We start from the raw sequence: 27,747 nt of genomic DNA, 5'->3' as shown, positions 1-27,747 counted from the left end.
GTGCTGTCTTGCAGTTATCGGCTGGGCACAGCACACTGCCTTCACACTTGCCTTGGTGGTTCCTCCCAGCACCCCTGCAAAGGCAGGGGCATGGTTGCCCCACCTCTGTCTCCCACTCTATGTTCCCATCACAGGGGGTGATGCTCTACTCCTTGAATGAGCTGAGCCCTTTCTGCCTGTGAGCCATTGCACAGGCTGTTCCCTCAGCCCCGGACACCTTTCCCCACCACCCTTTTTCTCCTGCCCAACTCCTACTCATCTTCCAAGGCTCAGCTGAAATGCTCTGGGAAGGCCTTTTCTGACACCCACCCACCCTGGATCCCCGTCACTGCGCGACCTTACTGTCTCGTCCTCATTGCTTTTCTTGCACCGTCTGTCTGCCTTGTTCCAGTGAGAGCCCCAAGAAGGCAGGAGCTGGGGCACTGCCTGGCATTCAGGAGCTGCTTCAGAGGTAGTGATTAAATAAATGGAGGGGAGGCTGGCGGGGCTGGTAGGGCTTCAGAGAACTTAGTGACCCGGCCTCCACCATGCCCCCATCTAGGAACAAGACCCTAGTTAACACTGCACAGCTGTGGAGTGTGGGTTCTCTTCAATCTCCTCTCTATTGTTCTGCATTTTCCTAATATAATGCAACAAACGTATTATTTTTATAATCAAAATAATTTGTTTTAAAGGTATCTTAAATCTCTTGGTCAGCAGGGCAGTGGGAGAGGCAGCATTCAATGTAAGTTCTTCTGACACCCAAATGGAACCCTTCTCCTCCTCCCCCCACCCTCCACGGCCTCCTGGACCCCTTTTTGACAATCCTGTGTGGGAGGCATGGGCTTGGAGTCACACAGACCTGGGCCCAAGTCCTGGCTCCTCCACTGACTCGCTGTGTGACCCTGGGCAGGATGCCTAACCTCTCTGGAAAGGCCTGTTTCCTTATTGGTAAAATGAGGTAACAAGAGTGCCCACCTAATGGGTTGTTGGTGGCATTATTGAATCATTCTCCATGCTGACCATGACATGCACAAAACACTTCCAAAGGGCTGGCTTCCTCCCCCCTCCTGCAGGCACCCCTGCCCCACATATACACAGACCCACACAGCCACTCCTCCAGCCCTGTGACTCCCCACTTTTTCATCTGCCCCCTGCCCTTCAGGTCTGGAGAAGGACAAATGATGAGGATAATAAGACACATCACCGCCAGTGAAGGCCACTGCACATTTGGCATGAGGGCCTGGTATGGGTATTCTGGCCTCTAATGGCAGTGCCTGTGGGTGACCAGAACGCTCCCCACCAATGTGTTCCTCAGCCCACACCCAGGCCTGCCTTGGATTCCCCAGGAGGTTTGTGCAGCTCAGGGCAATAGCTCCAGGCTCAGCCCTGGCCATACCCAGTCGGGGCAAAGCTCTGGATTCCAGGCAGTAGCTCAGGAGGCTGAGGGTGTGGACAGAAGTGCCCCCACCTGGATGCACACATGCTGTCATCCATATGCTGTATTCATCAAGTTCCCGCATACACTCCAGCCTCCCAGGGCCTCTTTTTTGAGAGAGAAGTGTAGTAGGCAGAATATGACAGCCCCCCAAAGATGTTCACATCCTGACACCCAGAATCTGTGAATATATACATATATTACAGGGCAAAGGAGAATTAAGATTCTTATTCACCTGACTTTAAAGATTATCCTGGGACTTCCCTGGTGGCGCAGCGGTTAAGATCCGCCTGCCAATGCAGGGCACACGGGTCCGAGCCCTGGTCCGGGAAGATCCCACATGCCGCGGAGCAACTTAGCCCACGTGCCACAACTACTGAGCCCGCGTGCCTAGAGCCCACGTGCCACAACTACTGAGCCCGCGTGCCTAGAGCCCGTGCTCCACAACAAGAGAAGCCACTACAATGAGAAGCCCTCGCACCACAACGAAGAGTAGCCCCCGCTCACCGCAACTAGAGAAAGCCCGCACACAGCAAGGAAGACCCAACACAGCCAAAAATTAATTAATAACAAAAATAATTAAGTTAAAAAAGATTTTCCTGGATTATCCAGGTCAGCCCAGTGTAATTATAAGGGTCCTTTATTTATTTATTTTGGGGTACACGGGCCTCTCACTGTTGTGGCCTCTCCCGTTGCGGAGCACAGGCTCCGGACGCACAGGCTCAGCGGCCATGGCTCATGGGCCCAGCCGCTCCGCGGCATGTGGGATCCTCTCGGACTGGGACACGAACCCATGTCCCCTGCATTGGCAGGCGGACTCTCAACCACTGCACCACCAGGGAAGCCCTATAAGGGACCTTTAAAGTGGAAGAAGGATGGGGCTCCCCTGGTGGTCCAGTGGTTGAGACTCTATGCTTCCACTGCAGGGGGCGTGTGTTCGATCCCTGATGGGGGAAGTTCTACCTGCTGTGAGGTGCAGCAAAAAATGAAGAGGGAAGCACAGGCAGAGAGATTTGAAGATGCTACACTGCTGGCTTTGAAGAAGGACCCAGGAGCCAAGGAATGCAGGTGGCCTCTAGAAGTTGGAAAGGGTAAGGAAATGGATTCTCCCTAGAGCCTCCAGAAGGAATGCAGCCCCGCTAATGCCTTGATTTTAGCCCAGTGAAACCCATTTCTAACTTCTGACCTCCAGAATTATAAAATAATATCAATACATTTGTGTTGTTTTAAAACACTGTGGTGGGCTTCCCTGGTGGCACAGTGGTTGAGAGTCCGCCTGCCAATGCAGGGGACACGTGTTTGTGCCCTGGCCCGGGAAGATCCCACATGCCGCGGAGTGGCTGGGCCCGTGAGCCATGGCCGCTGAGCCTGCGCGTCCGGAGCCTGTGCTCCGCAACGGGAGAGGCCACAGCAGTGAGAGGCCCGCGTACCATACACACACACACACACACACACACACACACACACACACACACACACACAAACACAGTGGTAGTTATGGCAGCAATAGGAAACTAAATGTCTCCTCTTCATTTTCCAGCCCAGGCTGTCCCAAATGCCTTTGGAATACACTGTTCCATGCACACAGCCCTTTACAGTTTACAAAGCCCATATTCCAGGCCCCCATCCTCAGCTGCCCTCCCCACTCACCAGCCTTTGCCCGCTTTCCTTCTCTCTCCCTCCCTCCCCCCACCTCTCCCAGCACCGTGCAGCAGCACCACCAACTCCCATTCTCCAGGAGTCAGTTTCCCTCCTCCAGTTCCACTCCCCTACCCATTTCCCTCCCCAACAGGGCTCAGAACTCAGCCTCCTTGAGCCCTGGAGGCTGACCCTTACAGGGCCTCAGTCATCCCAGTACCAAGGACTAGGGACTCCCCCCAGGGCCCAGGAGAGACTCTGAAGACACTGTTTATTCATCAGATCCTTCCTCAGCACCTCCTGTGTTCCAGGAGCTGGGGACACGGTAGGGATCAAGGCAAACTAGTCCCTGCACTCTGGAGCCTCAGTTTCCTCAACTGCAAAATGGGATAATAATATCTACTTTGCAGGGTTATTGTGAAGATTAGAAATGCATTTATGACAAACGTCTAACACAGTGTAACAGAAAATAAGTAATAGCTATTATTATTATAAGTATTAGTCTTTAGGTGTGATTCATTCATTTCCTTGTAGCCTCTGGTGTGTGGGGAGGTATAACTAAAAAAAATAAAAATAATAAAGCAGGGTAAAGGGATAGAGAGGGACAGGATTAGGGCTGGGGTGGAGCAGTGGTATTGGGAGGAGGGTCACTTTCCTATTTCCATTAATACCAGCTAAGAAAACTGGAGCTCCCACTGTGTGCCAGGCTCTGGACTGGGGCCTCTCATCTCATTTAGTTCTGCCAACATTCCTGTGATGCCAGCATGCCCATTTCATGATTGAGGAAGCTGAGGTTCAGAGAGGTGAAGCAATTCACCCAAAGCCACACAGCCAGGAAGTAGTAGCCGTAAGATTTAAACCCAGATCTGTCTGAGGTGAAGGCTGTTTCCTCAGCAACAGCTGTCTCCCTGTAAGATGCAGACTATGTTCTTTCAGAACTCTCGCTCCACTAAGAGACATGGAACACTCCACTGTCACTTCGTCCCAGACCGTGTCGTAATGAAGGCACATGCCACATACATCAGAAGGCAGAGGAAGAAGAGAATTATCAGTGGGGTAAGAGGGAACACCTCAACAATATTTGCGGAGGAATGACTGGTTCCTGATTCCTGAGCAGTGAGCTTCCATTTACATCTGCAGAGGGAGGCTGGCTGGGCCCCCCTCTCTGGGGAGGCCCCATCTCTCCTGGAGAAAGGAAGATAGTCGTTTCTCCAGACCAGAAAAGCCAGTGGGGTGCCAAGACAATTTAATGGGGAGAGGATAATATTTTCAACAAATGGTGCTCTGGCAACTGCGTATCTGTATGCAAAAGAATAAATTTGAATCCCTACCTCTATCAGACACAAAAAATACTGTAAATGGAACAGAGACCTAAATGTAGGAGTTAAAACTATAAAGGTCTTAGAAGAAAACATAGGAGTAAATCTTATGACCTTAGGTTTAGCAAAATCTTCTCAGTTTTGACACCAAAAGCACAAGCAGCAAAAAATAAAAGATACATTGGACATCATCAACATTAAAAACAAAAGACATCATTAGAAAGTGAAAAGACAACCCACAGGGCAGGAGAAGATATTTGCAAATTACATATCTGATAAGGGACTTGTATCTAGAATATATAAAGAACTCTTTCAATTTAATAATAAAAATACAAACAATCCAGTTGAAAAAGTGGGCAAAGGATCTGAATAAACATTTCTCGAAAGATGTACAAATGGCTAATAAGCACATGAAAAAGATGCTCAAAATCATTACTCAGCAGAGAAATACAAGCCCAAACCACAGTGAGATACCATTTCACACCCACTAGAATGGTATAATAAAAAAAAAATCATCATAAAAAGTGCTGTCAAAGATGTGGAGAAATCAGAGCCCTCATACATTACTGGTAAGAATATAAAATGGTGCAGTGCTTTGGAAAACCAGTCTGGCAATTCCTTAGAAAAAGATAAACATAGAGTTACCATGTGACCTGACAATTCTACACCTAGTGTGTACCCAAGAGAAATGAAAACATACAGTCACACAAAAATTTGTACATTAATGTTCATTGCAACTTCATTCCAAATAGCCAAAAAGTAGACACAACCCAAATATTCATCAGTGGATGAAAAACCAAAATGTGGATATCCATACAATGGAATATTATTTGTCAATAAAAAGGAATGAAGTACTGATAGATGCTACTGCATGGATGAACCTTAAAAACATGCTCAGTGATGGGCTTCCCTGGTGGCGCAGTGGTTGAGAGTCCGCCTGCCAATGCAGGGGACACGAGTTTGTGCCCCGGTCTGGGAAGATCCCACATGCCGCGGAGCGGCTGGGCCCGTGAGCCATGGCCGCTGAGCCTGCGCGTCCGGAGCCTGTGCTCCGCAACGGGAGAGGCCACAACAGTGAGAGGCCCGCGTACAGCTTAAAAAAAAAAAAACAAAAAAAACATGCTCAGTGAAAGAAGCCAGACACAAAAGACCACATATTGTACGTTTCCAATTATATGAGAAGTCCGGAATAGGCAAAGAGAAAGTAGTTTAATGGTTGCCAGGCTCTGGGGGAGGGTGGGAAGATGGGGTGATATCTAATGGGTATGGGTTTCTCTTTGGGGTGATGAAACTATTCTAAAATTGATAGTGGTGATGGTGTACAATTCTTTGAATACATGAAAAACCACTGAATTGTACACTTTAAATATGTGAATTACATCGCAAAAAAACTCAACCTGTCCCAGCAAGCAGACTGAACCCCACCAACGTTCAGGCAGCTGTCCAGAATTGATCTGAGGCTGTTAGGGAAGGGGAACTCACAGATACTGAGTACCTACTCTGTGCCGTCTGCTTGTGCAAGGCTGGGACTATGGGGAGAATTTTCAGGAGCCTGAGAGTGAATCCCTGCTTAAATTGTGCACCCGAGGTACTCAATCTAGTCCCAGACCTGGCTATGTGCCGTACACCCAGCACCTTATTTAATCCTTATGACATCCTGTGGGACCCAGGATATCCTGTAAGACCAGGAACTATTTTACAGATGCAAGTTTGGAGACTCAAACAGAGCAGAACTGGGATTTGAACCCAAGCCTTGCTGAGTCCAGAGTCTGTTCTCTTTCCAGCCCCTCCGCCCACCATGCTGTGTGGAGGAGGCCCTGGGAAGGAAGCCCTTGCTACCAGGGAGCACTCAGCAAGCCTGCCAGGTGCTCCCTACCTGCCTGCCAGAGCCCATTCCCCGCCTCCTGTGAGAACCAGCCTTCAGCCTTCAGAGGCTTTGCCTGAGTAGCCTTGCCTGAATCTGTGTGGAGGCTGAGAATCCCAAGACCTTCCTAGACATCACCAGGAAGCATAGAACCTACAACTCTTGAAGAACCTGACTGGCTACTAAACAGCAAGGGCACCGTTCAATCACTGTGGCCAGCAAGTCTGGTCACAGCCCTTCCATTCAAATGTTGTTCACTCATTCATTTAACAAACACGTTGAGCACCAACTGTGTGCTAGGCCTTGTTCTAAGCCCTGGGAATACAACAGCAAACAAAACATTCCAGTGGGAGAGACAGAAAACACGCACAAACAAATCAGGAAATATTAAGCAGTGAACAATCCAATGAAGAAAATAAAATAGCATCAGACAGACAGGAGTGAGGGGTCCAGGCAAGCAGACAGGCTTAGAGGAGGCTCGGTGTAGTGTCCAGGAGAGTCCTCTGAGGCTTCTGAAAGGCAGGTACTGAGGAGAGAAATGAAGGTAGCCTGCTCTGTGGGGCGGAGGCCTCTAAGGGCCATTGAATTTTCTTCCTGTGTGTTCCTTGGCTTGGTAGGAAATTTCTAAGTCCCACAGAGTCTCCCCTGTGCTAAAGATCTCGGATAGAGAGAGACTTAGAGCTAAGCTGGGACTGACAGCAGGTGAACCCTTTGGGGAGGAGAGGCAACTGGGACCCAAACTAGAGATTTTGGGTTGGGGAGGAGTCCTGGCACCGGCTGAGATACCCACCCTCTTTCACAAATACCTCTGTTCAGGCCTTGGGGATATCTGTGTCTGGTTGGGGCAAATAAGTCCGTCCTGGGCTCCCTCCTCAGTCCCTCCCAGCCTAACTTGCATCCCCAAGTGCAGAGAGAGCCCCAGATTGGGCAGAGCCAGTCCCTTCAACATTCTCAAGTCTTCCAGGCTCTGCCCCTCCTCCAAGCTTAAGCGACCTACACTCAAGCAGTGTCCCTCAAGCTCCACCCCCCATCCCCTCAGGGCTCCAGAAGAAAGATGTTTATCAGCAGTGCCCTTGGGCCTCTGAGTCAACCCTTCACTCCTGCAAAGTGCCAGTGTGCCCATCCTACAGATGCACATATTGAGGCCAAGTCAAGGTCCATGGTTACTCAAGTGGACAGTAGAACTGGATCTAGGCTGAGACTTTTCTCCCTCCTTTTCATTTCCCGAGGGAGAAGTCCTTCGTTGGCAGGAGCGCTGGCCTGGCCTCTGATCCCCAAGAGCCGGGTCTGGGAGGCAGGAACCCGGAGTGTATGGCCTCTCGCAAGCCCTGGCCTCTCCCTGGAGCTTCAGTCTTCCCGTCTGCACACGGAGCGAGGTGGGTACTTCTCAGCACCTTCGTGCGGGTTCCGTGGCCCCCGCCTCCCCCGCGACCTCACCTCCCCCGCGATCTCACCTCTGCTCTCAGCTGCGGCCAGCAGGCCCCGCCCAGCCACCTTCATTTGCTGGGGCCGGGCCGCTGGGAGGGGCTAGGGTCTATCTGGTCGTCGGATTAATATCCAGATATTAAGTAAACAATAGATTAGCAAAACTACAAGAAAATTTTACAGCCCTTTGCATTTGGCAATCATTGAGTGTTAATTAGAAATTCATTACAATTAAAACCCTGCCTAAACAGGGCCTGCGCGCCTTAATTACATCTGATTTTTAATTCAGAATACGTGTTTACACAGTAAGCGCTACGTACCCCATGATTATCCCCAATCCTCTTTATACTGTACTAATTATGTAAATTAAACCTAATTAACTGACGAAAACTGCCGTTAATTCAACTGGTAAAAGATACGTGCTTGAGGAGGAGGCGCGACCGCCCAGCCCCAGCCCAAGCGGGAGCCGGAATGGGCGTGGGACGCCCGGCTCTGTGCATGCGACGCCGGGGGCTCAGAGGCAGCACAGACCCAGGGCTGGTCGGTTGCACGCCAGGCGCGTCCCTGATCCACAGTCTGGCCCTCCGACCCTGGTGCACACGGCAGTGGATAAAAGATTCAGCGCCAATGGGGGTCAGGAAGGCCAAGGGCACCGACTCCCACGGGTTCCCCAGGCTCTGGACAGGGCCGCACGACTCAGAGCCCTGTCTGAGCAAGAGGGGTGCCACCCTCCCCTGTCTGAGCCTGAGTTCAAGTCCCAGCGCTGCCCCGCACTGGCTGCCTTCATCTGAGCAAGTGACCTGGCTTTGCTAGGCCTGTTTCCTCCTCACGGAGTGTTCTGAGGGCGATCCCAAAAGCTCCTCCTGAGCTGTGCAGCGCTTGTCTTCCTTCACTAAACGAGGCCCTCCAGGCAGCATGCAACGCACGACATTTGGGGTCTGGGAGATCAGCCTGCACCCCTTATTGACCGAGGAACCTGGGTGAGTTGGCTTCCACTGCCTGAGCCTCGGTTTCCTGCCTGTAAAATGGGAATAAATGATCTCTACCTATTTCCAGGGCTGTTGTGAGAAAGGGCTCTCTGCAAACTGTAAAATGCTCTTTGCGGTGATACTAACCAGTTGGACGCTGGTCCAGAGCAGAGCCCAGCTCCGACCCCAAGACCCGCTCCCCGGAGATCACTACCCCTCAAGTGAGTGGTGCCGCCTCCTCAGCCTCTCTCCAAGCTCCTTTAAGTCTTTCTCCAGTGCAGAGCCGGGTGAGAGGGCAGGCTGGGTCTGCGAAGCCGGACCGGGTGCAGGGAGCTGTCCGCAGTTTGGTTCTGAACGGAGACTCAGGGGTGAACCTGCACCCCCCTGGCGTTGCAACCCGCAAAGAGAACTTTTGTCTGAGAAGTCCCCGGGGCCCCGCGGCCCGGCTGCCGGGAGTTCTCTAGAGGCCGGCTCCAGAGGCGTTGCTGGCCCTCGCAGTACAATAGAGGCAGGGTAGGCAGGCCCTGCTCAGGGGAATCCTCCCCATCTTCTTCCCACTCGCAAGCCCCACCACCCCGGGGGCGTCCTGGCTCCGAGACCGTTGTCACCACCACGCCGAATTCTGAGATGCCTTTTAAAAAATCATTAGGAGGCTAAGAATAATTACCGAACGGGATTGTAATTATGGGGTGGGGAGGCCGGCCGAGGGAGGGGGGATGAGCAGGTGGAGGCTGGGGGCGGCTCTCGGACCGGGACGGAAAATAGGTTCCTGTCTTCCTTGGAGGGAAGTGGGGCGGGAGGGAGGTAGAGATTGGCAGAGTTAGAATGGGACAGAGGCAGAGCCTGGGAAAGACGCGCCAGTGGAGGGGCAAGAGTCAGAGAGAGAAAAGGGGCTGAGCAGGCTCTGGGAGGAAAGAAAGAAAGACAAGGAAATCCAAGAGAGAGAGACGGGAACCCTGGAAGGGAAAGAGCAAGAACCCCTCTAGAAGAGACCCCGCAGCAGAGACTAAGCCCTCAAGCTTGGGGGGGAGGGTAGTTTCGTGACCTCGGAAAACGCGTTAGCCAAGGGGAGAAGGGGGTGGCAAACGAGTCTTAGGGCCTGGCCGCCCCCTCTGTCCGAGGGTAGGCCTGGGCGATCCGCTCCCACCCCCTGAGGCGTGCCCCAGGGTCCCTGCGACCCCGCAGAGAAGAGAGAAACAGAGGAGAGAAGTGTAGGAGAAGGGCGAGACGAACCCTAGAGGAGCCCGAGTGCCGGAGGGGAGAGGGCCTGTAACCCAGAGCGAGAGGGAAAACGAGGGGGCGGGGGCGAGGGCGACCCGGCGCCGCTGGCCGCGGAAGATTTATGGCGCCGCCCGTGTTCCAAGGACGGGCTGCTCTCGTCGCTGCTGCCCGCGTCGGTAGCCGCCACAGCCGCTGCGCCCCCTGCCCTGGCGGCCCGCCGCGCCCCGGGCCATGCCTGCCATTATTAACTTCTGTTTGATTAGGGTAATTGTTCAAACTTGGGCCGGACAGTATGATTAATTATAGTTTAATTAACGTGTCCATTAAGGACACTTAATGCCACGGAGGGGTGGGGGGCGAGGGGGCGTACGGGTGCGGGCACAGAGGGAGGGAGTGCGACTGATAACTCAAATAAGGAAAGACGGAGATTGAGAGAGAGGGAGAAGGTGAGACCCACTGGGATAGTGGGGGAAAGGATGGTGAAGACAGAAGCCGACAGAGAAAAGAGAGGGGTGGAGAGAAATGGAGCTCTGGGAAGAGAGAAGATGCCAGGGAGCGTCTGCAGCATCAGGGGCTAGAACCCCACCACGGGGAAACTGATTTCACAGGAGAGCTAGGGAGTAGTCTAGTGGTCAACTAGTAGTTGACCCCAGGTATCTCCCAGTGATGACTTGGATCCAGCCCTGGGCTGGTTGGTGTTGGGGGGCGGCGGGGAGAGTCAAGGCCTAGGACCTCCAAACCCAGTTCCCGAGTCCACAGCTCAGTGAAGGAGGCAGGAGGTCGCCCCTCCCCAGGCTGGAGCTGTCCTGACACCTCGCATCCAAGTCTGAAGCCGTGGGGGAGTTGGTTCTGCCCCTTTCCAGGTGCCATTCCCCTGGTACCCCACATCCTGATCTCTTCTCCGGCTCCCCACACTACTGGCCTCCCAAGGCCAGTGCCTTGGCACGAAAGTGCAGTACCCATCCCCTCTCCCTTTCCTTCTGAATCTTCCGTAGCCCCATTACCTGGCCTTGGTCTCGGTCCTGGCCCCTTAGCCGGGAGCGCTGAGGCCTTCCCACTTTGTTCTTGGGGGCAAACTTTGTGGCCCCAGGCCCTACCTCCCTCCTGGTCCCCTTAATGAGCTTGGGCCGCAGGTGCCGGGCGCAGGGAGCAGGTGTGTGGCCGCTTACCTGGGGCGCCCAGACCCGGGGGCTGTGGGGAGGCGGAGGGCGCGGCGCGTGGCCCGCGGACTAGCGGACCCCGGGAGGGCGCGAGTGACTGCGCGGGCGGTGGGTGTGGCGCCCCGGCTCGCAGATGTCAGACGCGCCCGCCCCGCGCTGGCCTCGCCACTCGGGCTGTCACCGCGCCTTGCCAGCCGCCGCGCCATGCGCTCCAGGCTTCGGCCTCCACTCCGGGCTCGTCCGGGGCATCAGGGGCAAAGGCACAGGGCACAAGTCTCGCCGCCCGGGACCCTGGAGCCCCGCGCCAGTTGAGAGACGGCGCCGCGCGGGAGGGGCCAGCGGGACCGCGAGTGTGAGCGCGGGGAGCCCGGGAGCGCGGCTGTGCGCGCGCGCGGGGAGGGGCCGCGCCGTCACCCGGAGAGCCCGGCGGATCCCGGACTCCCGCCCGCCGCTCCGCCCGCGGCGCACCTCCGTTCACCGCTCGCCCGGCTCCAGCCGCCGCCGCACGGTGAGTACCCGCGCCCGGTCACCGGCTGCCCCCGCGCCCTGTCTCTACAGCTTTTTTCGTTTAGTTCTTCCGATTTGGGTTCTTGTGGTGGTGGTTATTATTATTATACCTAAAGACTCCATCGCCTCACTCTCTGCGCTGCCTGCCTCCCGCCTCGTCGCCCTCTCCAAGCTCACCCCTCAAGCCCCACGAGCCGGCGAGGGCTCCCTGAGCCGCCCTGGCCGCTCCTCCTTGTTACTGCCACAACCCTTTGCCCGGGCTTTCCACTCTGGCTTTCGAAATTCGGTTCCTTTCCTAGGGTCCCCCTTCTCCTGGATCCGGGGTCCGGAGCCCCCTCCCCCATTAGGGAAAACCCCGGGGGGACTCCAGACCGTCAGTCTGGGGAGGACGCGCTCGGATCAGGGCGCTCCCTTCACTGCATGCGGGCAAGGCACACTTGCCGATTTCGGGAAACCGAGAAGACATTATCATTTCCCAGAACCGTGGCTCCCTCGCCACCTCCCTAGCCTGAGAACCCTTAAAAGGGGGGTGCGGGGCTTTTCTTGCAGAGCCCTCAGCCGAGGAGTTAGGACAGTGCTTTTGCCTCCTAAAATGTTGCAAGGGACTTCAACGCAAAAGGAGGGTCTACTAGTTTCAATTCGATCCACGGAGATAAAGATGAAAGACAGATAACAGATAAATAGCTTGATACTTGAAGAAGGTATGAAGACAGATGGGAGAAAGAGGAGCTAGCGAGGAGAGACAGACAGCTCAGAACAGATAAGACCGACAGATGCGGGGTACCTAGACAAACAGAGAGGGAGGGAGGGAGACAGACTGACAGAAGATCCCAGTCTCCTTGATGAAGCTTTTGAGCTCGGATGCCCTGTCCTGCTAGAGCTGCCCCCTTTGAAAATTGATTTGCCTTTTCTGCCGAGTTTAGAGGAGGGGCCCTCGGGGTTGGGCTGCCTGGGCCGCAGGAGCCCCTGCAGCCATGGGCCGGGTGGGAGCCTTCGGTGTCTGAGGATACATGGTTGGGCTCAGCCACCTAGGGGGCCCCAAGCATCAATCCCCGGGTCCTTCCCGCTGCTGATGTCCGCAGACGCGGCTGCCTCCCTGCCTCGGCCAGAGAGCAAAGCTCGGGACCAGCAGTAACTTTTGACCTGGAGCCTTGTGGTGGCTTCAGAGACCGGCCAGGATCCTTCTCAGCCCATATGAGTCAGGACAGCCCGGCACGAAGGATACTCAAAAAAAGAAAAAAAAGATGCTCCAAAAGAGGAAGCTCAGAACCTGGAGAGACTGCATTTGCCCTGAGTGGGAAAGGCATATCTGAAGGAGGAAAACTTAGGGAGTGGATGCCTAGAAGCAAAAGAGAAGTGGCTTCTGAGGAACTTCCTTGAGAACCTCTCCGTCCCACATGCTGACCCGGAGGGAAACCAGCTTTGGCCTGGAACGCAGCTAAAAATGCAGAAAATATGGTTAGGAATTGCTTGACCCTGATCCCACCGATGGTTGGAAAGAAAACGGTTTATATTTCCAGCCGGAATCTTTCTGCTCAACGAACGCGAGGCTCCGGGCGTGAGAGGAAAAGCTCGTGTTTGTGGAAAGCAGTGCTGTTATCCCGGGGAGCCGGCTTGGCGCGGAGCTGGGTGCAGTGGGGGCAACCCTGAGGCTGGGCACTCACGGCGTGCTTTGGAAAGAGTCGGGTTCAGCACCACGAACAGCGGTCGCCTCTGTCTCTCCCCGCCTCCCTCACGGCCTCTAGGCCCTCCTCCTTCTCCTTGCCACCTCCCAACCACCCCCCCCGCCCCGCCCCGCCCCCTGCCGTCTGGAGATGGGCAGTGACCGCCCCTCCCCCCTCCCTATTCCTCCCTGCGCTGCCCCCGCCCGCGTGCATGCGCGACTGAGCAGAGGGGCGGCCTGTCCCCGACGTCAGGGCTTCAGGACCCGGACGGGTAGGGCAGCCTGCGAGGGTGGCCGAAGACGCGCGGATCTGGGCGCCAGGAAGCCTGGGTTCGGCAATGGCTTTGCTGTGTGGCCTTGGGCAAGTCACTCTCCGTCTCTGGGCCCCACTTCCTCCCCTGTCCGAAAAGAAGATCAGGTTCCTAGCTGCCGGGGCATTCCTGAGGTCTCAATTACCCATACTCCTCCTCCAAACCCCGGGGGCTTTTGTTCCAGCGCCAGCACGCGTCTGAATAACAAAAGGCGCCCGTCCAGGGGGCGAATGAGCTTGGACTCCCCATTGCCAAGTTTCCCCGCGCGCCCGACTCGGCGCGCCCTGCTGGGCGGGCCCAAGCGGCGTTGGCGCTGAAAATGGCTCATCGGCTCTCTGCTTTCTCTGTTTCGCAGGAGCGGCGGCATGGAGGCTCTCACCACTCAGCTGGGGCCGGGGCGCGAGGGCAACTCCTCGCCCAACTCCAAGCAGGAGCTGCAGCCCTACTCGGGCTCCAGCGCTCTCAAACCCAACCAGGTGGGCGAGACGTCGCTGTACGGGGTGCCTATCGTGTCTCTGGTCATCGACAGTCAGGAGCGCCTATGCCTGGCGCAGATCTCCAACACCCTCCTCAAGAACTACAGCTACAATGAGATCCACAACCGCCGCGTGGCCCTGGGCATCACATGCGTGCAGTGCACACCGGTGCAACTGGAGATTCTGCGTCGGGCCGGGGCCATGCCCATCTCGTCGCGCCGCTGCGGCATGATCACCAAGCGCGAGGCCGAACGCCTTTGCAAGTCGTTCCTGGGCGAGCACAAGCCACCCAAGCTGCCCGAGAACTTCGCCTTTGATGTGGTGCACGAGTGCGCCTGGGGCTCGCGTGGCAGCTTCATCCCCGCGCGTTACAACAGCTCGCGTGCCAAGTGTATCAAGTGCGGTTACTGCAGCATGTACTTCTCGCCTAACAAGTTCATCTTCCACTCGCACCGCACACCCGACGCCAAATACACGCAGCCCGACGCAGCCAACTTTAACTCGTGGCGCCGACACCTCAAACTCAGTGACAAGTCGGCCACAGACGAACTGAGCCACGCTTGGGAGGACGTCAAGGCCATGTTCAATGGTGGCACTCGCAAGCGGACTTTCTCGCTGCAAGGAGGCGGCGGCGCTAATGGCGGGTCGGGTGGGCAGGGGAAGGGTGGTGCTGGTGGTGGCGGCGGGGGCGGCCCGGGGTGCGGCGCGGAGATGGCCCCAGGCCCGCCGCCCCACAAAAGCCTGCGTTGTGGCGAAGAAGAGGCCGCCGGGCCTCCCGGGCCGCCTCCTCCTCACGCGCAGCGGGGACTTGGTCTGGCGGCGGGAGCTGGCGGCCCCCCGGGCCCTGGAGGGCCTGGTGGCGGCGCCGGCGTACGCAGCTACCCAGTGATCCCAGTGCCCAGCAAGGGCTTTGGCCTCTTGCAGAAGCTGCCCCCGCCGCTTTTCCCTCATCCCTACGGTTTTCCCACGGCCTTCGGCCTCTGCCCCAAAAAGGACGACCCCGTGCTAGGCGCGGGCGAACCCAAGGGCGGCCCAGGCACCGGGAGCGGCGGGGGCGCGGGCACTGGCGCAGGCGCGGGCGGCCCAGGAACCGGCCACTTGCCCCCCGGTGCGGGGGCTGGCCCGGGCGGCGGCGCCATGTTCTGGGGTCACCAGCCCCCCGGAGCAGCCAAGGACGCAGCGGCCGTGGCTGCGGCGGCTGCCGCAGCCACTGTGTACCCGACGTTTCCCATGTTCTGGCCGGCGGCAGGCAGTCTCCCAGTGCCGCCCTATCCAGCCGCGCAAAGCCAAGCCAAAGCCGTGGCGGCGGCTGTAGCGGCGGCAGCGGCGGCGGCTGCGGCTGCTGCCGGTGGCGGCGGCCCCGAGCCCCTGGACGGTGCTGAGCCGACCAAGGAGGGCGGCCTGGTCGCAGAGGAGCGCTGCCCCAGCGCGCTGTCCCGCGGGCCGCTGGACGAGGAGGGCGCCGACGAGGCGCTGCCGCCCCCGCTGGCCCCGCTGCCCCCGCCGCCCGCACGCAAAGGCTCCTACGTGTCGGCCTTCCGGCCTGTGGTCAAAGACGCGGAGAGCATCGCCAAGCTCTACGGTAGCGCCCGCGACGTGTACGGCGGCGGGCCAGCCCGTGGGCCCGGGCCAGGCGCAGGGTCCGGCGGCGGCTACGTGAGCCCGGACTTTCTGAGCGAGGGCAGCTCCAGCTACCACTCCGCCTCCCCCGACGTGGACACTGCGGACGAGCCCGAGGTGGACGTGGAGTCCAACCGCTTCCCCGACGACGAGGGAGCCCCGGACGAGGCCGAGCCCGGCGCAGCCCGCGCGCCCAGCACAGGAGACGGCCCTGATGGCGACCAGCAGGCAGGGCCCCTGTCTACCACCTCATCGGGCGCCGACGGCCCCACAGACTCTCCCGACGGCGGCAGCCCTCGTCCCCGGCGCCCCCCGGGTCTACCCCCAGCCAGTCGGTCTGCATTTGGGGACCTGGCGGCCGACGACATGGTGCGGAGACCGGAGAGGAGCCCGCCAAGTGGCGGCTATGAGCTGCGAGAGTCTTGCGGACCGCTCGCGGGGCCCGCGCCGGCCAAGGTGAGCCCCGCGCCCGCCCCGCTGGGGGCGCCTCTTTGCTTACCCCTCGGCAGCTCTGGGATGTGGGGCAGGCCCTGGCCGGGTTGGGGACGGGAAGTTTGTTCTGAGCGGGCGTTCCAGCAGTAGGCCCCGGCTGCTCTGGATAGGCCCAGCTTCGGGAGCTCTGTGGAGCTGGGCTCCCTGGGACCCCCGACTGAGGGTTTCGGAAGATTGGGGGGTGGGGGTGGGCGGGTAGGCCTGAAAAATGCGTGTGCTGTGTTTTTGTTGATGGGAGTGGGGAGGAGACAGGCAGAGACTGGCAGTCACACAGAGACAGAAAGGTAGAAGTAAAATGGGTCTGGAGGAAAGGGACCAAAATCCAGAGAAAAGCGCTCAAGATGCCGGGCCGGTAGCACGCCCTCCTGGATGGGGATGTGAGCCCCGGGGAAGACGAGCCGGTAAACAGAGGAGAGGGATGCCTCTCCACCAAGCAGCAGTACGGGGTCCCCGGAATCTTCCTCCACACGAACTCGTAGTTTTCCGAGTCTCTTCGAATTCCTGCCCTAGGAACCGCAGGGTTCGTTGGCAGGAAGCTGTCGTCGAGAAGGTGTGCGGGGCGGGAGAGGGGCTCTCTGGCTGCCGGGGCCGCGGGTTCGGGTGGGGGGTGTGCACTTGAAAGTGGGTGCGCACACCTGTACATTTCCATTCGGTCCATTAAAACACGAATCATTAGCCGGATGCGAAAGGCGTCGTTTATATCGGGGACTGGGCGCGGGCGGGAGAGAAGACGCTGAGACGGGCGAAGAGGGTGGGGGCGGCTTTCAGCTGCCCTTGGCTTGGGAGCCGCTTTGTGTTTCGGGTAATTTTCTCGAGGGCGCTAATAATTAACAGGAATCCACAACGGTGATGCGGCCTCCGAGGGCGCAAGGCTGCGGCGCGTGCGTCGCGGCCGCCCGAGGCGCTCGGGTCCAGCGGGCGAGCGCACCTCCGTCACCCCCTCATGTTCTCTCCTGGCCGCGGCGCAGGGCTGGGCTGCTGCGAGCCGCCGCCAAACGGCCCCCCTAACCGCCTGTCATTTCTCGGCCGCCGCAGGTGTACGCGCCCGAGCTGGAAGAGCACGTGAAGAGCGCGGCGGCGGCGCTGGGGCCCGCGGCCTCCTACCTCTGCACCCCCGAGGCCCACGGTAACGCCCCCAGCCCCCCTGCCGAGGTCCCTGGCCAGTGTGATGGGGGGACCGCGCGCAGAGGGCCGGGGCCAGAGGAGGCCTGCGAGGGAAGACGAGAGGAGGAAAGAGGCAGAGAAAATGAGAGAAAGAGGGAGAGGTTAAGAAAAACAGTGAAAGAAAAAGGAAGCTAAGCGAGGACTCCCAACGACTTACATCCGCCCTCTCCACCGCATAGATACCGCTCACGTACACCTCAGGCACTGGGTTAAACCTTTTACAAACCACGCCTGGCGTCCTTTTCAGAACCTCTCATTTATTCAGCAAGTGTTCCCTGTGGTCAGGACGGATCGGGAACGGGTGGGGACGCATGGCCACCCCTTTGGGGACTCCTGAAGTGCCGTGGTAGCTGCAGCCCAACGCGGGGGCACGTGCGCGCGGGACCCAGTGGCTCTCAGAGAATGGACTGAGGGCCTCGGAAATCCGGGCAGGCCAGGCCGGGGAAGATGTCTCCCCCCGCAGCCGCCACCCTGAGGGTCGCCGCCTGGGCCGCGTTCTCGGTGCAGGTAGACCCGGCGGCCACGCGCGCTCGCGGTGCCCCAGTATCTGCACGCGATGTAGGTCGCTTGTCCCTGGTGGGCTCGGCTGCTCGTTTTGCTCTTTTCCAAGGGGCTGGGAAGGGGGCGTGGAGCCGGAGATGAGCAGATCGCGCGCGGGGGAGGGGGTGGCCGGCCCAAAGCCTGAGGGTGCGAGCCCAGGCGCACAGCCGGGAACCAGCGGCGTCCACGACGCTTTTAATTAGGGCTCGGGCGCCCCGACCGCGGCAGCTCTGTCCGTATCGGGGTCACGGTTTCTTTGCCTCTCCTTGAAACTCGGTTTATTGCCTTTAAGAGCCAGATAAGGAAGACAATCACTCGACTGCCGACGATTTGGAAACAAGGAAATCCTATCCAGACCAAAGGAGTATCTCCCAGCCAAGTCCCGCAAATACAGACAGAGGTGAGCCCTAGGACCTTCGCACTCCACCCCCACCCGGGAGCTAGGCCCCAGGTCGCCCAGGTTTCCACCTGCTCCAGCGGCAAGCCCAAGGGGCTGCCGTTCCTCTCTCGCGGCTGGCACATAAATATTTAAATAGTGTGGGCAAGGTTCAGGCCAGGTTTCCTGAGTTGCTTACCTCCTTGCTGGGTTTGAGGCTCTTCCGTGAGGGAAGGAGGCTTACTAGAATATGAGGAACACCATCACCCACATAAAACAGGTCAAACAGGCTAAGATAGCCTGTTTTCCCTGGGTCCACTCTCTTCCAGCGGGTCACTCTCTAAAATAAAGGCTGTACCCCTAAAATAATGACTTGAAAGGTGGGTAGTACTGGATGCCTGTAACTGTCTCCTCTAAAGGCAGAGCGTCTGAAATAGGTTTCCAGCTTAGCACAGTTCCCAGGAAGCTCACCCCTCCCCTCCCAAGGCCTCTCCCAGGACAAAACCCCTCTTACTTGCCCTTCTATCCCAGGTGAAGATGGGCTCACCCTAGATGTCACGGGAACTCAACTAGTGGAGAAGGATATCGAGAACCTGGCCAGAGGTGAGGTTAAATCTGTGAAATGGGGGTACACTGTGCTTGGGGGCGATGGGCCCTTCTTGTAAAGGGGTGTTATTCGTGTAGGAGTGAGTGTGAGAAGAAAAGTCTCTTGGGGAATCAGTCTTCATTGAGCCAAAGGGATAATTCCCTGGATACATTATCCTGGCACAGAGGTCCGGGTCGGGGGTGGGAAGTAGAAGAGTGAAGTGAGCAGGGGGAGGGAACCAGCCACCCCAGAGTTCCCAAGGCCGGGCCTGTCTGAATAGCCCAGTGAGAAAGAAAAATGAGTAATGATCCTTAGAACTTGATGCATGTGGACAGTCAGACAGGGCAATCTGGGTCTCTCAAGCCTCATCTGAATAGCAAGATTTTGAGGACGCATTTACTTTAGGAATGTCTCAGAGGGTTTTTTTTTTCCCCCCTGGAGTTAATGCATAACCAACTCCACCCCACCCTAAATAAGGTGAGGGTGGACCTTGTTTGTGGAATGGGGTCCTGGGGTTGCTGCTCCACTGCAAAAGGAAGAGTGTGACTTGAGGCACAGAGAAAGGAGCTTCTAACCCACTTTGCTTCTCTGTCTCCCATTTTTGTGTTTTCTGAGCACCTGCTAGGGGAGGATTTCTCAGAGAGCCTCCCCATGTGGAGGACCAGATACCAATAGCTCCGTGGTCAGGGCAGCCCCCGCCACTCCTTTGGAGCTGCTTTTGAGGGCACCAACAGGGCTTTCCACACCCAATTGCTTCTCCCTGCCCCCACCCAGCCCAGGGTTGGGCTTGGAAATTGGTGTGGGGAGGGAGAGAAGCACTGGTGGTCTTCTGCTCTTCCTAGTTACAGATTTTACAGGCTCTGCGATTACCTTCAAAATCCTTGGTGCTTATGAGCGCTCTTAACATGAATTTGGGGTCTTGGGACCTCTTGAAATTGTAAACAAACTGTTGTGAATATATGTATTTTTCCAGGGCAGAGGTCCAAGGCTTTGACCAGATTCTCCCTGGTCTGTATCATTGAAGGGAGGGATTAAGTCTGTCAATTGAAGGGGTAAACCGCATCTTCCTAGGCCAACCTCTAAGCTTAGGGAGTTAGGGACAACTTAAAGCAGAAACCACGCTGGTTGGCACCTGGGGCCAGGGCCTAGAAGTCCAACATGCATTCTACTATCCTGAATTTGATTCTCCTGGGCAACCTAATCCCCTAACCCCATTTCTTGCCCAAATCCTTTGGGTGCAGATGGAGAAACTGAGTGTTGAGGGCCTCTACCATCCGGTCGCGCCCTCCCCTACTCCCATCTCAGGGGAACCGGCCAGGGGAGGACCTGGGTACCTTATGGGCCTCCTGAGTCCCACCATCCTCTTCCTTTACCTCCCACTCTTGCCCCTTCACAGACGAATTGCAAAAACTGCTCCTGGAGCAAATGGAGCTCCGCAAGAAGCTGGAGCGAGAATTTCAGAGTCTCAAAGGTACCCCATCCAGACCCACCCCACCTCATCACCAGAGCCTTCTTCCCGCAAGCTCCAGGCTGAGCCCGGGACCCCAGTGCAAGTAGCTGCCGCTCGCACGAGGCCGGAGCCACAGAACCCTCCTTTTCTGGGGTTTCCCACTAGGCCAAAGACGAAGGGGGTGGGGTGCGGCTGGGGAGTGGAGAAAGTCGGCCGAGGGAGGGGGCTGTGCGTAACAGCTCTCACTTAATCAATTTGCACAGATAATTTTCAGGATCAAATGAAGAGGGAATTGGCTTATCGAGAAGAAATGGTGCAACAGCTGCAAATTGTCAGAGGTAAGACGGGAGTCAGGTGAGCGCGTGCACGGGCCGTAACTGCCTCTCGTCTGGCAGGAGCCGCAATGTTGACTCAGGCGTTTGGATTTAAATTGAAGGTAATTTAACAATTATTTTTTTAATTTAATATCCTTTGTATACTCTGATTAGCCTCAGAATGGCAAGCGAGCCCAGCAAACGGCTTGCAGGCATCATTACATGGAGTGATTGAACTTCTTATCGCGGCAATTTCCATGGTTTCTAAATTAAAAATCGAGGCGTAAAATTACCTGGGAAGTAATGCCTAAGTTTGCTTTAATTTTGGTTAGATCCGTCTGCCTTTAAGCGCCATCCCAGGCCATTTCCTCCCTCTGCCAAGCTGCAGTTTGGAGCTTTGACGCCCCCTCCCTCAGTCTCCGGGACTTGTTTCTGCCAGGGGCTGAGCGCTGAGAAGAGGGTGAGGCCCGGGCTGTGACCCCAGCGGGCCCTAAGGTGGTCTCATTTGGTCACCGGCTACTTCCTATGTCTTCCAGATACTCTGTGTAACGAACTTGACCAAGAGAGGAAGGCGCGCTATGCCATCCAGCAGAAATTAAAAGGTGAGGAAGCCGGGGAAAGAAGGAGGGGTGCCAGGCGCTGGCTGTGCAGGCGAATGAGTGAATGAATGAACGAACGAATGAATGAATGAATGGCAGTGCCGGTGAGTAGGGGAAGGCCAGGTCTACATAGATCAGTAGCTGAGAAGAGGGAACTGGAAATTGATTTTAATGGAGAAATGATGCTAGAATGGTGGGATAGGGAGAAAGAGCCCCTTGAGCTCTGAGCATTGGGAAATCTGCCACCGGGTCCAAATCTGGTTTGGGGCCGATTGACCTCCCTCTTACTGTGCCTCAGTTTCCTCCTCTGTAAAATGGGCCAATTGAACTAGAGCAGTGGTTCTGGATAGCCAGGATCTCTCTACTACCCTCTCACCTTCTGATACTCTCGCTTGAGAACCCCTGAGCCTGAAGGGGGTGGGTGAGACCCGGGCGGACAGGGGAGGGAGGGAGCCCGTGGGCCGCGCAGGCCTGGCGAGGCGCCCAACATTGCCCAATCGACTGTCTCTCCAGAAGCTCACGACGCCCTGCACCACTTCTCCTGCAAGATGCTGACGCCCCGGCACTGCACTGGCAACTGCTCCTTCAAGCCCCCGCTGTTGCCCTAGGGCCGGCCCGGCCGCGCCCACGCGCCCTCAAGCCATGCTGCTCTCTTCTTGTAAATACCCGCGGCCGCGGCGGCCTAAGGCGAGATACAAGCCATTCGGACTGGACCGATGTAAATACAGCCTCCCGCCCGCCCGCTCTCCTCCCGGGCGCCTCGGCCTTGCCCGCCCCCTCCCGGGCGCCCCCGCCCAGGACCCCGTCTCCGTTTCCAACTGTAAATACCACCTCGCCCCACGGTTGAACTCCTGGGCATCGGACCTCATGGGGTTAACCGGACCGAAGGGGGTAAGAAAGGGGAGGGGGCCTCTCCCCACTGTACAGCCTCGGAACCCCAATTGTGAATACAATGTAGGAACTTCGCTGGCCCCGCGCTCCCCGTCCCGTCCACTTCTGAAAATCTTGTTCCTAATGACAAAGTGGCTATGTGCAATGGATATAAATGTACTGTGAGTCTCTCGGTTCAGTATTGGGTTCACTTTAACTTATTTATGCTGTAAGTTATTTGCTTCCTTCTCCTGGACCTACTTCCGGTCCCGTTTTGCATTCACTCTTGGGTTTTGCTTTGTCTATTTTTTTGTTGTAACCTCTTGATGTAACAGCACTTTAAAAAGGGCGACAACTGCAACTGACTCACGAGAGGGAGACCACCTTGAGCCTGATTGGGGAGACCACCCTGTATCCGTGACTTTTGTTTTGTTTTTAATAAAAAAAAAATCTGTTACTTCCCGGGGCTGTGGAGGTGGGAGGGCGGCGGGGGGAGGGGCAGGGGAGACGGGCGCAACAGGTGGTGCGTGGGGACCACAGCGCGGGTTCTGGGGCGCCCGGGCTGAGACCCGCATTTTCTCAGGTGGGCAGCAGCAAGCATCCCGATCTCTCCACCAGTCCTTTAGGCACCCCCAGCTTGCCCCAAAGGCCACCCCCGCCCCACGTTTAGGACCCTCCCTTGGGCCTCGGCGGAGAATGAGAACTACTGCAAGGTCCCTGACTCTTCCCTCCAGCGCTCGCAGGGGCCGAGAGTTTACTCGTGCCCATTTCCACGTCTGCCCTACCGGAGAAGCCACCTCCGGGGCGCTCAGAGACCGAATCGGGCCCTGCCGGGAATCCCAGGTTCAACCAGAACTGCCAGGAGGCGTGGGTACTGTCCGCCAGGCCCTGGAGCTCTGGGGCGGGGCGGGGCGGGGCGGGGCGGGGGCGAGGTAAGAGTGGTGGGCCTGGGCCCGGCAGGCCTGGAAAGGACGCGGGGGACTCGTAGCTTGTGCGCAGATGCGCTCCCGCCTGCCTCGCCGCTAGCTGAACGGAGGGAGTCCTGGCGGGTTTTGACGTTCCGTCCATTTTAGTCCCACCGGGTTTGCGGACGTCGAGGAGCCCAAGGAGGAAGGTGAGATACGCCGGCCGCTGGAATCCGGGGGGGACGGCCGCGGTTGCCGAGGCCTTACCTCGCCACGTGCCTCCCCCTTCGGCCTCAGTTTCCACAGGGCACCCGCTTCTTGGGCTACAGATAAATGATGGAAACGGCAGCGCGCTTTCTGGAGCGGGAGGAGAGTGTGGGAAAGCGCACGGTCCCGGGAATCATTTGGTATCAAATTTCCCCTCCTTACCTGACTAGCAGAGGTGCCGTGTCTTGCCCGTAAGTCTTCCTAGGCCTCTTCTCGGCCTCTAAAATAATATTCAGGCCTCCGTCCCCGGCGGCTCGCGGACGCGCTCTGGGAGGAAGCAAGCGCAGGGCATCACTCCGCAGCCTGGACCCGCGCGCCCCGACGACCCTGCCCTCCGATACCCCAGGACTCTCACTGTGCGTCCCCGGGCGGCCCGGCGGAGACCCTAGAGGCGGGCGTTCTGTGCCCAGCCGCCGGGCGAGCAGCAGGGGCCCGGGAGCCCTCGGCTGCGCCGGTGGGGAAGTTTCGTGGCGGGTCGTCCGGAGGGCCCGGGGCGGAGCTGGCGAGCAGGGGCGCGCTCGGGGCCTCCGGGAAGGGGCACAGGCGGGGAGACCCGCCGCGCGATCGAGGCAGGAAGCCAGGCCCCCGAGCACCCTGCGCTGGGGCTCGGAGCCCTCGTGTCCCAGGTTATTCCGAAGGCTAGACCCAGAGGGGACTGAGAAAATGGCCGGGTAAACTGAGGTGTCGCTGACGGATGAACTCGCCTCGGACGCGCGATCTCCCGAAAGGGACCCTCCAGGGAGCGGGAACTTTTCCTATGGGTGGAACCAACCAGATCAGTCCTTCACTTTACCAAAGGTGAAACTGAGGTCCAGAGAGAGACATGCGTCCCTAGGGAGTGCCAGGGACGAGCGGAGCTAGGACCCGGCGGGGAGCGCGGGTTGGGAGAGTAAAGCGCCTTTCTCCGCTGGGCGGAACCGCTTCTTAGGAACTGGCACTTTCTCTGTAAAATGGGATCAACAGTTACTATCCAGGCAGGAAGTTACTGCGTCGCCGCGGCCCACACAGAGGATGCTGGCAAACGTTCCTTTTCGCCTTTCCTTTTCTAATTCCACAAAGTGGGGGAAAGAGCTGTAGGCAGCTGGGGCCAGGCGGACCCACCTGGACCAGAATCTCTTTGGATTGGAAGTGTAGGCGGATGCGACCCAGAAAGCTCTCGCAAAAACCCTCCTGGGCTCCGATTCCTCTCAGAAGTTGTTTGTACCCCTCAAATGTTAATAACCAAACGATTGGTATGGATGTAATTATCAATAATTATACGAATTATTGCTGATTGCGGGGCTCGTAGCTACTTTAATTAGTTTACCAGATTCTAATTAAGTTAAATGAAACATTAATAGGGAAAATATGCTTTGAAAAAAAACCCAGGATTTTTAGTCTTTTCATCGCCACAACGTTGCCACCTTGCGACACATTTTAGGCATTACAGCCAGCTTCCGAAGACCCCAGACTAGGGAGCCTTGTCTTAGGGAGAAAAAGTGGGGCTTGGGGAATGGGGAGCTGGCTGTTCTTTCGTGGTGTTTGTTCCTAACCTCGGCTCCCTGTGGTACCCAAGGAGGTCGGGCTCTGGAGTCCGAGGTCTGGGGGTGAAGAACGAGGTAAACATGCCTCTTCAACCTCCCACTCCTTTTTCAGCAGAGGAAGGCTCTGGGGAGGCTTGTTGGGGCAGGTGATGTCTATCTTCACCTGTCCCAGCAAATCCAGGGTGATAAACTGAGTGAAGCTGGAGGAGCAGATGGAAACAGCGCCAAGCTGCTTGCTTTTTCACTCACCTGGGAGAAACCAGTAGGTCGATGCCCACCTTCGTTTCCTCTGCAGTTCAGTGTAATGTGTCGGCAAGAAACACCTGGAAGATCTCTGGATTCCTGGGAGTAACCTCTGTGTTCCTGTGGCACTTGGTTAATGAAGCTAATAGGGTGCCCACCTCCCTGAGTTATCCTTGGTGTTTCCATTTCTCATAGGCTGTAAGTGCCTTGGCAATCAGGGCCACGTCTTGCCCTTCCTTGTAACCTCCAACACGGGGGCCCAATGCATCGCAGGTACTCAACAGATGTCTAGATAAATAGGTTCCAACTTTGTTGTTTATCTGGGTGCTGGAAATTTCTGGGGGAAGGAATCCCTAGGTGCTTCTGGACAGCAGCTACCGGGAAGCAGTTAAGCTCATTTGCATAGTTAATTAAACACAGGCTTACTGCTCAGAATATCCTTCATCAATAGGATTAGTCTTGGGGGGGCAGGTGTCAGGTGAGGGATTGTCAACCTAGAACAGGAAAGCTTTCTTCCTCTTGCCACTGCATCCCGAAGAGGGTGCTCCTTCACTCTCTCTAATTTTGCAAGGTCACGGGGCACACACTTGTCCACCCATTCCCAGCTACCCTGATCTAAAGTCTAGCCTTGATCCTTTACAAAAATGTGACCAAAATGTGACCTGTCCTTGAATTTAGACCACCAACAAAAGCAGAACTGGACCTGCATATTCTTTGCATTAATTCTAAACAGCCTCAAGTCCCACTCTATGCCCCCACAGGGAGCATAGTGTTTGGTTAAGAGCACAGGCTCTACAGCCAGATTTCCTGTGTCTCAGTCCCTTCTCTGCCACTGACTAGTTGTGTGACATTAGTTGGGCAAGTTGTTGAATCTCTCTGTGCTTCAGCTTCCTCATCTATAACATGAGGGGGCAAAGGATACCTACTTCATAGAACTGTGCAGAGCCCTGAAAGTCAGCTAGGTCTTTGGCTTTTACAGCACTAGGAATTGCTTGTGTCTTTTCTAGTTTTTGCTCTGAGACCAGGGTTATGCCAAGAAGAGGGACGAAGGATGACGAGTTTCTTTAGAAGGAGAGAGAGCCAAACCACCACTGGTCATTTCCTCGTTGGACATCCCAGAAAGTGACCTTTAAAACTACTCACCCAATTATCCAAGTGGCCTCCAAGGAACCAGACATCTTTGGGGGGAGAAAAGAAAGCCAAAGATTGTCCTCTAACTCCATGAACTGGAGGCCGTGAGCTGAGGAGGCGCAACGAGAGGTCCCACGGATCCCTATTCTCGGCTGTTACCTGGAAAGGATCATTTCATCTCCACTGAAGAGAACAGAAACGGATCCTTGATGGTACGCTGCTCGGCAGCTCCGAGCGCCCGGCGGGAGAGGGCCCGCCGCTGCCCTGGGGCGGCCCTGAGGCTCCGAGACTGTCCGTGTGCCTTGACTAAAGAGAGCACAGAGCCTGGGAGCGGTGCGGCCGCTGGAGACAGACCAACCTGGCTCGCAGCGGCTGCAGAGACCGCCAGGCGGACTACGCGCGTGCTCGGGCACCAGCAAAGCATATGCACCAACATTTTTCCCCTGGAAAGAAATTGGTACCTCAAAAAACGCTGACAGACACATCACAGGAAATCTGAACTTTGTTGGCCTTTTTTCCCTTCTCATCTTACTCATTAGGACTGCTTTTTGCAATTGAATTACCTGGGGGCAGAACCTGGGTCTTTCAGGGTCTGTGCCTCTGAAGGTCTTATCAGGTCTTGTTTCAGCCACTTTGTAAGTGATCATGCCCAGGTGGCTTTACCTCTCAGTGTCTCCTGTGAAATGGTGGCAGTAATACCCACAAGGTAGGGCTGTCAGGAATATTAAAATGAGATACCGGTGAAGGCCCTGGCCCATGGATGTTCAGTAAGGAGTGTGCATTATTATTACTTTATTTTTTTAAGATTCAGAGGCAGCATGAGGAGTCAGTCTTGTTCCAAGTTCCTGGTATAGAACAACTTATGTTTATGGTAGCACTAAGGTCCTGTTATGTTTTGGACATGAAACGGATCAACTTTGGCAAGGCCATTTCCTTAAGTGTAAGGTACAGTAGAACTCAGGATAATGCAGAGGGGAGCAGAAGCAAGATTTGAAAGGTTGAAGACTGGGGCCCGAGAGCCAGATGTGAAAAGCACAGCAAAGCGATGAATCTGACTGCCCACACTTTTACTCCATCTCCAGGGACTACAGTTTTCTTTGTGTCAAACAAAAAGTAGAACCTGTATGTGTAAACTGTTTGCATCAACGTGCAAACTGTGCACCTGGTAAACTCAGGGACAAAAATATGGAACGCTTCACGAATTTGCGTGTCATCCTTGCGCAGGGGCCATGCTAATCTTCTCTGTATCGTTCCAATTTTAGTATATGTGCTGCCGAAGCGAGCACAGTAGTATATACTTCTCGCGACGTTTATAAAGCTAAGAATATAAAAACTTTTACGATTATGGTGATTACACTGTTGGCCCTTTTTAAAAAAAATTTCACAGTATACAAGACGTTTTGACCTTTTGTATCACACGACTCTCATGTCTTTGTGATTACGGCCAAGTTAAATTTAATAGTCTCCATAACCTTCTTACATTCTATATGCATGCAAATGAAGGGACCATGGGAAATTGGCCCTCTGCCCGCCCGACCTGTGCGCGCCTAGCGGACGGCGCCGGGAGACACGCTCGGTCACGTGGTGCGCGGTGCTCGCGCGCCTCTTCCGCGCCGGCCGGGCTGAGCGCGCAAGGGTCGGCCTGGGGTCTTACCAGCGCGGCGGAGGGGAATGTTGGCAACGCTGTGGAACGCCAAC

At 56.4% G+C, this 27,747-nt stretch overlaps 1 protein-coding gene and 1 non-coding gene across 3 annotated transcripts; one reads left to right on the top strand and one right to left on the bottom strand.

Moving 5' to 3' along the window:
- The first annotated feature begins 6,686 nt into the window (after positions 1-6,686).
- On the top strand, positions 6,687-22,449 carry SKOR1 (SKI family transcriptional corepressor 1). 2 transcript variants are annotated; one of them, XM_032623579.1, is made up of 9 exons: positions 6,687-7,614; positions 13,849-16,045; positions 17,117-17,207; positions 18,078-18,185; positions 18,693-18,764; positions 20,144-20,218; positions 20,461-20,535; positions 21,048-21,113; positions 21,624-21,750. In XM_032623579.1, the coding sequence occupies exons 1-9, from the start codon at positions 7,550-7,552 to the stop codon at positions 21,716-21,718; spliced, it is 2,844 nt and encodes a 947-aa protein (XP_032479470.1). In that variant the 5' UTR covers positions 6,687-7,549; the 3' UTR covers positions 21,719-21,750. The 2 variants fall into 2 exon arrangements, with proteins under 2 accessions (XP_032479470.1, XP_032479469.1); XM_032623578.1 differs by lacking the exon at positions 6,687-7,614 and adding an exon at positions 13,434-13,627 and having other exon boundaries at positions 21,624-22,449.
- A 4,779-nt stretch (positions 22,450-27,228) lies between these two features.
- On the bottom strand, positions 27,229-27,335 carry LOC116750279. The gene has a single exon (XR_004348975.1). It is a non-coding gene; the product is annotated as a U6 spliceosomal RNA (small nuclear RNA).
- Between the last annotated feature and the right edge of the window lie 412 nt (positions 27,336-27,747).

Source organism: Phocoena sinus, chromosome 2 (genome assembly GCF_008692025.1).
Source record: "Phocoena sinus isolate mPhoSin1 chromosome 2, mPhoSin1.pri, whole genome shotgun sequence".
NCBI lineage: Eukaryota > Metazoa > Chordata > Mammalia > Artiodactyla > Phocoenidae > Phocoena > Phocoena sinus.
Note: the sequence above shows the minus strand (reverse complement) of the source record. Positions and strands in the feature narration are given on the sequence as shown.

What these genes read in the sequence shown, in the direction of transcription:
- SKOR1 (XM_032623578.1), top strand. Translation starts at nt 13,521, where the DNA reads ATGGCTTTGCTGTGTGGCCTTGGGCAAGTCACTCTCCGTCTCTGGGCC. An exon ending in CGGGGCCCGCGCCGGCCAAG is followed by an intron (nt 16,046 to 17,116) that starts GTGAGCCCCGCG and finishes CGGCCGCCGCAG; the next exon opens with GTGTACGCGCCCGAGCTGGA. An exon ending in CATCCAGCAGAAATTAAAAG is followed by an intron (nt 21,114 to 21,623) that starts GTGAGGAAGCCG and finishes CTGTCTCTCCAG; the next exon opens with AAGCTCACGACGCCCTGCAC.